General features: G+C 37.9%; 3 protein-coding genes across 4 annotated transcripts; 1 reads left to right on the forward strand and 2 right to left on the reverse strand.

The window, feature by feature from the left end:
* The first annotated feature begins 6,563 nt into the window (after positions 1 to 6,563).
* Positions 6,564 to 7,758, forward strand: zmp:0000000930 (telethonin). Its single transcript, XM_067449547.1, has 2 exons — positions 6,564 to 6,843; positions 7,173 to 7,758. Exons 1-2 carry the CDS (start codon positions 6,707 to 6,709, stop codon positions 7,564 to 7,566), a joined length of 531 nt encoding a protein of 176 aa, XP_067305648.1. The 5' UTR covers positions 6,564 to 6,706; the 3' UTR covers positions 7,567 to 7,758.
* Positions 7,759 to 7,820: 62 nt separating this feature from the next.
* Positions 7,821 to 10,309, reverse strand: ccdc127a (coiled-coil domain containing 127a). 2 transcript variants are annotated; one of them, XM_067448063.1, is made up of 3 exons: positions 10,084 to 10,309; positions 9,705 to 9,793; positions 7,821 to 8,847 (listed from the first exon to the last, which is right to left on the reverse strand). In XM_067448063.1, the coding sequence occupies exons 1-3, from the start codon at positions 10,170 to 10,172 to the stop codon at positions 8,156 to 8,158; spliced, it is 870 nt and encodes a 289-aa protein (XP_067304164.1). In that variant the 5' UTR covers positions 10,173 to 10,309; the 3' UTR covers positions 7,821 to 8,155. The 2 variants fall into 2 exon arrangements, with proteins under 2 accessions (XP_067304164.1, XP_067304165.1); XM_067448064.1 differs by having other exon boundaries at positions 9,705 to 9,828; positions 10,084 to 10,214.
* A 1,213-nt stretch (positions 10,310 to 11,522) lies between these two features.
* mrpl32 (mitochondrial ribosomal protein L32) lies at positions 11,523 to 12,886 on the reverse strand. The gene is made up of 3 exons (XM_067448065.1): positions 12,695 to 12,886; positions 11,938 to 12,119; positions 11,523 to 11,822 (listed from the first exon to the last, which is right to left on the reverse strand). The coding sequence occupies exons 1-3, from the start codon at positions 12,783 to 12,785 to the stop codon at positions 11,571 to 11,573; spliced, it is 525 nt and encodes a 174-aa protein (XP_067304166.1). The 5' UTR covers positions 12,786 to 12,886; the 3' UTR covers positions 11,523 to 11,570.
* Between the last annotated feature and the right edge of the window lie 3 nt (positions 12,887 to 12,889).

The following is a 12,889-nucleotide window of genomic DNA, read 5'->3' on the forward strand; positions in this document are numbered from 1 at the left end:
TCTATGAAAGTTAAGCTTGTAAAGGCACGAACTAAAACGCGCCAGACTGAACTGGCGTTGTGAATGTATGCCGCGAGTGTAGTCGCGATTACCTCAGCTCTCATTACTCCTGCAGTTAGTGGTCAGTGCTGTGATACTCGCGCGGTGACTCACTCATTATATTGAACACACACGTTCAGTTTTTAATTGTAGTGTCTTCTCCAACTCAGTTACTGTAATCAAGTTGGTGGCGTTGGGAATGGCACAGGGCAGCGAAGCATTCTGGGAATTGTAGTCTTTCATCCCCATGGGACAAAAATACATTTTCTGTCTTTTCTCAGTCTAGAAAGCACCAAATTCAAAAATAATTTCACATTTCTACTGCATTGATGACCCAGTTTAAATACAGATTCATCTTCCCAGTGCTGAAGTACCCCTTTAAACAAAATAAAGTTGTAGCTTGATGACGCCTTGATTTTGCAAAATCATTTGAGTTGTTATCTTTACCTCTACACCCGGTGGAATCCAACGGGACTTGAAATAATTTTCACGGTTGAGCCAAACAGCAATCTCCCCCAGTTTCTGTTGAAGCTAATACGGAAGTAACTTAAACTGCAATTCCTCGACTGACCACTAGGACTACAGAAGGGAGCAGAATCTCATTGAGCTCCATGTTAAAATTCCCAAATTTACAGCAAAAAAAAAAAAAAAAAAAACATATTTACACCCTAGTACAAATTGTGGTTTTGGTATATATAGCTTCATGAAAACTGTGAAAGGGTGAATTTTTACTTTACTTTTACTCTACGCTTCAGAACGGCTCCTCAGAATCATATGCGTGACATCACGGACACTACGTCCATTTTTTTTACATTCTATGGGTTGAGCTAATGTATTAAATAATTTATTATTGTGGCTATAGTATGAAGCAGGGAGGGGCTGCTGAAACGATTGCCGTTTCTGCTTCTTCCAGTTCCGTATGTGGGGTAACACAGCGCTGTTTTATCATATTAGAAGAAACATTTGAGTTTGTTGAAAGTTATGTTCTAATGCTACTTTGTACATTCGCTCTGCGGCTATGAGACACTTGTTGCACACTGCAGTGAGCTAGATTGATATTACACATGATTTAAAAAAATGAAAATGAAAAAAGAAAATGTCCTGGTTAAAATCACATTTCATTATTCACAATACATTATTGTGATAATGTAAATACAGAAGTCAACAAAATATATGACATTGTTCTAGTGGTTTATAGATATTTTAATCCAAAAATCGTACAAATAAGAATAATATAAGAATAGCAACAGTGAAAAGCACTTCCTGACTCATTTATCTGGATTATTAAAAGTGAAGAAATTAAGATTTTTATAAAAAACATTTTTTACAATTTCTGACTTCAGCAAACTGGTTTCTCTTTATCGTGAAAAAAAAACTTTATCATAGCATAGCCTACTGTGTATATGTTTTCGAAAAAAATATAATCTGCTCGTTAATAATAAACAAAACTATGTCAGTACAATCGGTACCGAATTCAACATTCAAAATGTTAAAGGAATCGAACTAGATTTACAATAACACGTGTTATTGTAAATCTAGTTCGATTCCTTTAACATTTTGAATTTACACGATAACATTGCAAGTCAATCTCAGAACTTACATTTACAGGCAGTGCCAAAGCCTAGTGTGCTGCCTACGTAGACCCCAGGTTTGAGAATTACAGGCACCCCAAAATTGGAACGAGACGATGACTTAAAATCTACAGTAGGTGGGGAACAATAGGTTTTCAGACTCGGTAATAAACTCACCTCACTGATCTCTGTACTCGTGTCTGGAGTGTGCGGTGGCTCCTCCGCAGTGATTTTTACACGCGCATCTGATTCTGATCATGAAAATGCTGAAGATTCCTAGATGATGATGATGATGGACAATCAGTCAATATGTCAGGTTACATTCCCGCGCATTCACCTCGATCATGAAGAGGTGTCATGTTCCACCAAGGTGCGTGCGTATTTGTGTGAAGTTCCTACAGTGTTAAAGGGTTTGGGGCCACTTCCTGTTTTCTCCTCCCACTGACACGTTAACTCTTTCAATTACAGATGAGGCTTGGACTATTAAAAAGTAAAAAGTCAAATAAATATATTATTTTAATACTTAATTTGACTACAACTTTACCATTATATATTAAATCATTTGAAGCACTTAGTATTATATATATATATATATATATATATATATATATATATATATATATATATATATATATATATATATATATATATATATATATATATATATATATATATATATATATATATATATATATATATTATAGCCTATACATTATTATATTATATACATTATTAATTATATAATTAATAATCAATGATTCAAAGTGCTATATATAGCCTATAGTAGCAGCAGAAATGTAGCTACTGTTATAAACAATATATAGTATAATTTAGTCATATTTAATTCATATTAGTAGTAACAATAAAATATATTGTATATAGATGATATAAAAAAGTAGCTATGATAGCAGTAGCCTAGATAGCTGCTGGGTTTCTTTATCTTTCTTTACTTATTTTTCTTTGTCTGAATTTGAAACATAACAAGAATGTAATAATTCCAAATCATATTTAGAACAAGAAATCTGTGCATTGAATCATGTAGAATACATCTTTGCGGTTTTGTTATCATGTCTTGCTGTATTTTATCGTAGGCTCTTATGGCACTTGTATGGTTAGTTAAGTGTCATGTTGGTTGATGTTGGCCGTCCCTCATGCTCCCATTCATGAATTTGCAATAGAAGCCAAATATATCTGTCTGTGATGATGTCAGTGAGAGAGTCTCACACATTCTCTGCTTTCAATTAGTCTTTTACAAGCAGTGTTACAGAATTATTTTGGCAGACTGTGTGTATATACACCTTAGCCTATTGCTGTTTTTAAATAACCCCCCAAAAAACTGAAAACTGATTAGTTTTATCTATCAGTTAATAGTCATTTTACGTTCATAATAAACAACCGTGTGCAGCAGCATCCTCTAGTGTCAAAATAAAATGACTACCCAAGGGACAAACTGTTCTGGTGTCAAGTAACCTAAATATTACAACCTCAACATGTTCAAACTCTGACATAAGAAAGCTGTTTTGAGGCGTTTCATCCTCCTACACATTCAGATGACTAATAACAAGAAACATGCCCTCATATGACATTATAGATGACATAATGTAGTTCAACTGGATCATGTGCTTGGCATAATGTTCCATTTCAACCATCTCAATCTCTAATAGGCCTATACTTGTACTCTCATATCCCACTAAAGATTAAAAGGGGGTCACAAAATGATGATCCATCATGAGAGAAGCTAGATTTTTAATTTAAAAAAAAAAAACATGTATATGCATATACATGTTTTTTTTTAATTAAAAATCCACTGAATTACTCAATGCAGTGTTAGCTCAATATAAGCCTATGATCATATGAGTGTCTTTGTGTTTGAGGGGCATTTCTCATCCATCATGCTGTGCAGGTATTGCAGCTGCAGTTTCCACAGGGTCTCCTTACAGGGGAAACTGGCTGTCGCTGCAGCAAGCGTTCAGGACAGGCGAGTGCTTTGGCTTGGCTCAGGCTACGGAAATCTGATGCTGCACCTTGCGTTCAATGCATCGCTGGCATTTCTCGGCAAACTGTCAACATTCCTCTCCAGGCTTTAAAAGGATGTTGGCATCATTGCAGTCCTCTAAACCTGCATGTAATTGACTAATGCCTCTGTCAAGTTCATGGAGGAACCAGCTGAAAAGTGGTCTCAATGCTCTTTGAAGCCATATGTGACTAACTCTGGATGTGGTGCCTTGGTAATCATTATTCTATACCAGTCATTTAATTGAATAGAGACAATTAAAAGCATTCAAACTCTATTCTTTGTCCTGTGGGCTGTGGTATGTCAGCAGCTAAACCACCTGAACTCTTTTTATACAGCTCTGGAAAAAAATAAGAGACCGCTGCAAAAGCAGTTTAGCAATTTAGTTTCGGATTTACTATTTATGTTTTGAATAAAATGGACATTTTTGTTTTATTCTATAAACTACTGAGTACTGACAACATTTCTTCCAAATTTAATTTAGAGCATTTGTTTGTAGAATATGTACAATGATATAATACAAAGAATAATATAAAGAAAACAAGTTTACATTCATTTTCAAACAAGATACTTAGCTTCAGAAGAGTTCAGAAAAATCAAGCATCTGGGCATTTTCTCTAACAGTCAGCCACATTTTTGTTGGGTGACTTTACACCACTCTTGGCACAAAAATCCAAGCAGCTTGGCTTTTGATGGCTTGTGACCTTCCGTCTTCCTCTTGGTCACATTCCAGAGGTTTTCAGTGGGGTTCAGGTATATAGATTGGGTTGAGTCTTGATCTGGTGGTCCTCCATCCACACCTTAATTGGCCTGGCTGTGTGGCATGGAGCATTGTATGTGGCATGAGTCACGTGTCCTTGACAAAGACAGATCTTCCTGATTCTGGTCTTCTCTGATGGGCCCAGTTTTTAGCTTTGCACAACTCCTGGGGTTCTTGATTAAGGGTGGAGTCAACCAAGTCTGGTGGTCTGAGCGTTGCCAAATCAGGTGGTCTCAGCATATCCATGTCATCTGGTCCCAGAGTTACTGCCACTGCCGTCTGCACTTTCTTGTGATGGCTACATCCATCCTGTGTGTTTGGACCACACACACTACTACCGCTCCTCCAAAGGCTGCAGCTACCGTTACAGCTCTTCTTGAGGTAGCGACAAACGCTAAGGAACCTCTCAAGGACACAGCAACCACTACCGATCCTCTCAAGGCGGTGACCGCTTCTAAACCTTCTGCCTCCTCTGATACAGCCAAGGCGGTGGATTATGAATCATCTGTGCTCTCTGTTGACTCCTTGGCATGACCATGACCAACGCTGATGTTCAGCGTTGAACTCTCCTTCTGCCCCGACACGACAATGGAGGCCGTCTTTGAATTCTCTGTCTGCTTTTGACATGACCACAAAGGTCATCCCTGAACTTTCTGTTTGCCCTGACATGATCACGGAAGTCGTCCCTGAACTTCCTGTCTGCCCTGACATGAGTACGGAGGTCATTCATCTCTGCCTGTTCTGTCACTGCCAAAGAGGCCGTCCTTGAACTCTTAACCAGTACTGTATTGGCCAAGGAGGCCTTCTCAGAGTCTTCTGCGCTTCCAGGTATAACCACAGAGGCCATTTTTTTAGTTCTGCCAAAGCTGCATTAGTGGTCTTCAGTTCCACCTGATCTGCCTTGGTAGTCACCTGATGTATGCTCCACCTGATGTATGCTCCACCAGCTCAGCCTACCCCACCTTGGTGTTCTTCAGTTCCGCCTACTCTGCCGTGGGATCTCCAGCTCTGCCATGGTTCTCTCCAGCTACTCTGCGGTGGTCTTCAGTACCATCACACTGGCCTGACCTTGCATCCGAGCCCCTGATCTGCCTTCACTCCACCATGCTCCTTGACTCGTTTGTTGTTTTTTGGCAACATCTGGAATCCGCTTCTTCTATTCCCTGGTTTTGTGTTTCATGTGTTTTGTTCATTTTAATTTTAGTTTGAATTTGACCCCTTTTCTGTTCCTGTGTGCCCTTTTTGTAGTCCTTTGTAGTTGTTCTAGTTGATTTGCCTATTACATCTCTAGTATTTATACCCCAGTGTTTCTTGTGTTCCTGGTCAAGTCTTAACCTTACATGGATGTTTGTTAGGGTGCTCATTCGGTTTCTCCGTTTTTTTAAGCTGCATGTTTGTTTTATTTATATTCAGTTTAAATAAAATAACTACATTTGGATCCAGCTCTTCCTCTTTTATGAGTTAACCCAACATTGCAATAACAGGTGATGCATGTTGAGGCCAAATTTAACATCGTCCTGCAGGAATTCTCATGTATAAAGAAAGACCTCCTTCATCAGTAACTCGAGAAAGGATTGTTCATTCTGCTGGGTGATGGACTACACATTTCACCTATAATACAAGAATCTAGCAGATGGGTGTGAGGATGACATGCTGCTCTGAATGCCACAGTGAGAGATAATAATGCCGTGCCACTTTAGCACAGGTGCTGACAACCGGGACAGACAGCAAGGACAGACAACAAGGACCCTCCAACATGAGATGAGTGTCAGAAATATCTGCACCTTGTTCTATTTTTACCTTTTTAAAATATCAATGATGCTTTGTTTGACTTTTAAATGATACTTTGCTACTGTCCACTATATACCACACACATACTGTATATTGCATACTGCATTTAACTTTTAAAAAGCACCATTGGCACCAACATGCGTTATTTTGTTTTAGTGCATGGTACCATAGCAGCGAACATCTAGTTTTGTTGCTATCAGCAATGACTATAAGGTTTTTGACGCACATACAACAGGAAATCTGAGCTCAGATGGGTCATTTGGCTCTGTTAACCTCCTGGTGGAGATGAGAGTCTTACATATCAGTTAAATGGTTGTGGGGTTAGTCATTTTCTCACCTCGTCAAACTACACCAATCTGAGGAGACTCCTGTTGGAGTGATGGCAGAGTGTATAAATAGCAACAAACCCTATTTATAAGACACCGAAACACTCAGGAGGCAAGCAGCAGCCTTTATCAGAAGATCTGACTGAAAGCTTTCTTATCCAGCTTTAATTTGGTTTGTATTTGTTTTGACAGCTCACTGGATGAGATGCATTGCCTGAGCAGGATGCCCAGGTCATATCTGCTGAACTCCTACAGCGATTTCCAGGAGTCTGATGAGATTACCAGAGAATCATATGAGGCCACCTGGTTAGACCTACTGATGGAGACAAGACCAGAATATAAGTATGTGTTTATGTCTCTGACTCTGTGTTGTATTTGCAGATTTTAGGTGTTCAAAAATGTCTGTAATTTATTCATATGACGTAATGTTTATTACTCCAGTCTTCAGTGCCACATGATCCTTCAGAAATTACGTACAAATCAGTTGTGCTGTTGGTGGAAAGCTTAAAAGAACAGCATTTGTTTGAAATGGAGATTTTTTTGGTAACAGAGAAAATGTATGTTCTTCTGAGTAAAGCATGATGTACACTTCTAAAGTTTGATTTTGAGTTTGTTTTGGTCATTGTTCAGAATGTTTAAATTATTTGCTTACTACTTGTTAACTTTCACAGGATGACACTTGTTGAGAAGGACTCGATAAGAAAAGAGCGCTACGAAAGTAAGCAGGTGGTTCATTTCACGGTGCGACGATACCCAAACCAGATGATACGCATGGGGAGAGAAGGGGAGCCAATGGTGGAATATCGTTTACCTTACAGAAACATTCTCCCAATACCAATATTCGTGCCCAGAGATGCAACACAGCCTGGCGTGACCCGCGAGCCATCGCCTTCAGGCATAAAATCCGCCATGGACACTGAGACTAGTTTAAATGGAGTTTGCCTTCAGAAGAGAGAGGTCTCGTCCATTACCGAACATAAACCAATGGTAATCCAACCAAGGAGTCCAGACTTCAGAGCTTCCAGACTCATCTCTCCACCACGGGATGCGCATCGCTTCCAGTGACGAGAGTAATGAGCTGGTGAAAGCTGTCTGCCATCGTGGACATGGATACGATGACATATGGTGGGTGACCTCAGTCACACACTTCGCTCCAAAGCCTTCAAACCCCCTTATGCTGACAATTATTATTTACTTGAGAAACATTAAGGAAGGAAGATATAGAGGCTACAAAAAGTCATTTTTAAACATAAACATTTTTTGACCGAACATTTCATTCATGTGTTTATGAAATTGTCACAATAAAAAAAAAAAAGATCAAACTGTAATATATTTATTTTCAGAAAATGTTTATTGTCAGTAACAGCTTTTTTATTTTATTAGTTATGAAACATCTTTAGACTAAATCCTCTTACGTTTTAACAGTAATGCAACAAATATGAAAGCATTAGATTCTTCTGCATTTATCTTGTTCAAAAGAAAACAAAAACAATTCCTGTTCTGATATATGATTGTCAAAGACTCAAGGCTCAACAGGTTTCCTGAAAAGGTTTGGCATAAACAGCTGATAAATAAATCATGGCGATAACTTTAGGAAAACATTTATGGAAACAAAATCTTACTTGTTGTTTTCATAAAGATCAACTCTCCTGCATCAAGGTCTGCTGGAGGATGGCGATGCTCCTTTGAGCGTCTCCTCTGCCCTCTTGTGTTTCTGCAGGGTGACCTGTAGCTGCCAGTACCTGAGATACAGCCACATCAAATTCCCATTCTTCCGCTTATCCATGTTCAGTAAATCTGCACAGTGTCTGTCGTTCTTAAAAATGTCCCTGAGATCGTCCTCTAGGTTCAGCTCGTCACCCACCGGGTTTTTAGCCACCTTCAGCAGCAGGTTCTTCTCCATCTCCAGACGATGTTCCCGTGGCAAGAGGATGCTGCAGAACGCTTCCTGCCTTTCCACTAGCTGCACCTCCAGTTCCTGTAGCAGAGCCCGAGCCCTGCGCTGCCACTCCTCCTCTTGCTGCAGGGCTTTTCGCAGTGCCACCCCGGCCACGCCAGACTGCAGCAGGTGGCTCTTCTCCTCATCCAGATCCCGCCGCTCCTGCTGAAGCTGCTTCCGTTCCTCCATGAGCTGCTGACTCTGAGCGATCAGGGCTTTCCTGTAGCCCTGCACGCGCTGACGTTCCTTCTCAAGCTCCACCTCCAGGTGTGCTGCTGTCCGCCGGTTTTCCGTCAGTGTCTCTCTGTACTTTTGCTCCAGGTCTCTGCTAATGGCTGCCATGTCGCTGTCATACTTGTTCTTCATATCTTGGATCTGGCTCTGTGATTCTCGAGTCCATATCCAACCTAGTTGAAAGCATACACACACAGATTTTAATTTTAAAAGAGTGACTACCGGTAAATCAATTTAAAGAGAATATAACATACCTTTAAAGAAAACACCATATGATAAAATGCAAAAAAATCTAAAATCAAATTACAGTATACATAAAATTACAGTGTTGTTAACTAAACTATTAAAAAGTTGTTAATTTAAATAAAGCTAAATAATAAGAAATCTTGCCTTGGCAGCTAACTGAAATAACTCGGCCTAAAGAAGTTGTGGTACACTTTTTTTTTTCTTCCAAAAATCAGTTTACACTTTACAATACGAGGTTACTAATATGCATTAATTCATGCTTAATTAATGCACAGATAATCATGAGGTAATGTATTACTAATGGTGAACTAACCCATTTATTAATGATTACTGCATCAACAACTAATGAAGATTCTACATGATTAACAGATTAAGTAACCATTAAATTGTTTTTCGTTAAATTTGTCATAATGTATTAAATCCTTAATAACATATTATATTAACTAATAATTTAAATTAATGTGTTAATTACCACAACTGGTCAAAGCCATGTATTTCAGCTTCCAGTTGTCTGCTTTAATTAATCATTAGCTAATATTATGACTTTACTTGTTGGGGCACATGACTATTAACTAATTTATTAAGTAATATGTAATTGTGGTTATGGGTTTTGAATTCATTTTTAATTAATTAATAGTCGTGTAATTAATTAAGTTAATTTCCTTATGAACCCAGATTTCATTATAGCCTATTAAAAAGTGGATTATCTAGTATAATGTAGTACACAATCATTCAATAGGTGAGGGTGAATGGATGACTTTGTAAAAGTATAAAGACCCCTTACGAAAGGCCGCCAGTCCGATCATGGGCACCAGCAGGGCATAATTCCATCTGCCCCCGTCATCTCCAGCTGGCTCTGGTCTAATGTTCCATCTAGGAGGATCATTCAGGTCGTTCATGGAGAAATTCTGATCAGAAAGTGAAGTAAGGTGCTGTTTTGTCACAGTGTGTTTCGTGTATCTGACGCTACACTGCATACACCAAACAACATTACTAATATAGAGTAACGACCATAACGACCTGCAAAACGCAACACTGCCAAAGCTGCAACCCTGCAGAAGATGATACATGCATTCCTACGGCAGGTAAATTACACTGAAATACACTTATTTAACAATAAATATGTTACATTTTACTCTTGTAAACACGTTTTCTTTGCTTACCTTGAACAATCTAAAGTCGTCTGCATAAAGTGCTTCCAGACAGCCTGGACGTTTATGTAATATTCCACTAAAAACATCCCAACATCCATTTATTATTTAATAGGAGAGTTGAATGTACATATTATTAGAATATACATATTAAACGCATCGTATACAGATGTAAGGAGCCTTTAAACGAATTGACTATGTAGACACATATTATTAAATGTTCATCGATCCACCTTTATTTACAAAAACACAGAAAAACAACTGCATTGGATTTTGAACTCCCCTCAGATATTGGTATAGTCCGGAGAGCTGCGCATTTGAGATTCTAGATGTTCACAACTGCGCACGGGATGCGCAGAACAAAATCCTTTAATTACACTGAGATCTCTTAGTTGTAGCTTTGTTATGCATAATAAAGAGATTTTTTCATTTAAAAATACTTAGATTTTTGTGTTATTAAAATAGTACATTGGACATGTACAAACGGAACATACGTGTTTTTGACGTGTTTTTGTGGAAATGCACAATAGGGTAGGTACTATGTAAGGAAATGATGGTCAGTTAAAAAACTAATTTTTAAATTTTTAGAGTTAAAAAAATAATAATTTAACAAGATAATGGTAACATGGTTTATCGTCACATAACTTTGATTGCCATTTCTGTCATGACAACTTTTTGGGTGTTTAACAATAATGGATATGACAATGTTGATATGTTTGGTCTTGGCGTAATAAATTTGCTACGCTGATTCTGTTGTTGTTGTTGGTTATTGCTGACCGACAGGACCTGCTACTGCCAAATTGTGCCAATACATTCATGACACACTGCTGTGAGAAATTAAGTCATGCTGCTGCTGTACAATAGAGCGCACATGAATTACCTGTAGCAGATCTATACAGGTGGAGCTGGGGAAGGTGGGGGGTTTCTGAAAGTGTGCTCATTGGCTACTGGTACAGAAGAAACCAATCAGCTGTGCCCTATAGAGATGATGTGATTGCAAGCAGATTTAAGGACCTATCAGCCTGCTCCATTTAGTTTTGTGACAGAACTTTGTATTTATCAGCTTCCATTCTCCATCTCACACTGGGGGTCCCAATCACTCACCTCTTAAATTTCACCAATTAAAATTTTTCACAATTTCACTTCTTAACCTCATTTGACCTTTAATCCCACCAAAATAGGTTTAATGACTTATTGATCTTGTTATTTAGTTAACTCTTGACTTTGCAATATGCCACAGTATCCTTTTTATAATGTTTATATTTATTTTATTTATTTATCTTGTATCATTATAGTATTATGGACAATATCCTTCCTTTCTAGATACTTTTAAAATGACGTATCACTGATCTTTAACTAACATTGAACCAACTGTTATCTGGACTGTCATCAAACATAAACTAACAAAGGTATAAAATTGTATTATTGAACTATTAAAATATGAACTTAAGCATCTGAAATTGTGATCTTTATTTAAAAAAATCTTCATTCCACTGCAATTACATGTTAAACCAATATGGACGTTTCCTGTTGCGTTCTACTATTCTCTTGTCTTTATCTGCATCAGAAGGTGTTTCACTTTCATACAAAACGACAGACTCTACAGCAGGAGTGTTGAGAGGTCCGCCTTCCATGATGGAGATTTGCTTCCGTATCATCGCCGTCTCCTTCCGGACCTTTTCATAGCAGAATCCACACAGAGTATGCTTCAGTTTCATATTACCACACTCTGGACACGGCTCAATGTTGTACTGGGAGAAAAGAAAAAAATAGGATAAGTTGCTCTTCATCTTAACAGACACTGTTTACTACAACACAGTTTCACTTTGATAGCTCTTTTAATTTACACCTTGCACAAGTTCTTACCTTAACTTTAATCAGTTTATGTGGGTCTCTTCTTCTACAGCGATTTACTTCAATGGTTCGTCTCTTTTTAGGAGCCGCCATCCAAAAGATACTGTCCAAGAAACTGGGCTGAGTGTTTTCATCATCGCTGCTGTGATGAGACTGAGGAAGAATACCGGGACCATTTACTGCCAGAGCTGGACCTGAAGAAAAGGTTGTGGTGATTGATAGGTTAATACAAAAATAATCAAACTGAATTACTCATTATTTTTAACCATGCTCACACTACAATTTAAATTATACCTTGCCTTAATTTTTGCCCATTTATTACAAATATTATAAAAGGGAGATATGGGCTTACATTTTACTTAAAATGATGTAAATATAAAAAAAGAACATATATATTTAAAAATGTTTTTAAAATAAAGAAAAAAAGTATTCTTTAATAAATATATGCTGCCTAATAATTTGCAATAAAAAATTAATTAATTATGACGTATTTCAAGACAAAATATGTATATTATAAACACAGCAATGTTCAGATTAATTTGACTTTTTATCCTATATAACGTTAGTAACGTTATCTTTCACAACTGATGTGCCATGTGTCTCCTTGAGTCCTTGACACACCAGAGATAATGACACTAAAACAAATATTGAATGTTACAACACACATGTAAATCAAAGAAAAGCAAACTATATTAAATGGTCTTAAATGAAGCTTACGGGTAGTAATTAAGTGTATGTAGTGTCAAACGACACGTTTAAATGCACTCACCGAAGCGGTCAAATCCCGCTGCTTGCGATAAACTATGTTCCAGACGCTGTAGAGAACGACTGATAAACTGAAATAAACCTGTTAATGACATTGTGCGTGGTGTTTTATTTCAGTTTAACCCAACATGTACAGACCAAACATCCTCACGGTCAACGCTCAAAAGGACTCACTGCGCTTGCGCATTCTTCGGCACCG

This window comes from Pseudorasbora parva, chromosome 7, assembly GCF_024679245.1.
Source record: "Pseudorasbora parva isolate DD20220531a chromosome 7, ASM2467924v1, whole genome shotgun sequence".
Taxonomy (NCBI): Eukaryota; Metazoa; Chordata; class Actinopteri; order Cypriniformes; family Gobionidae; genus Pseudorasbora; species Pseudorasbora parva.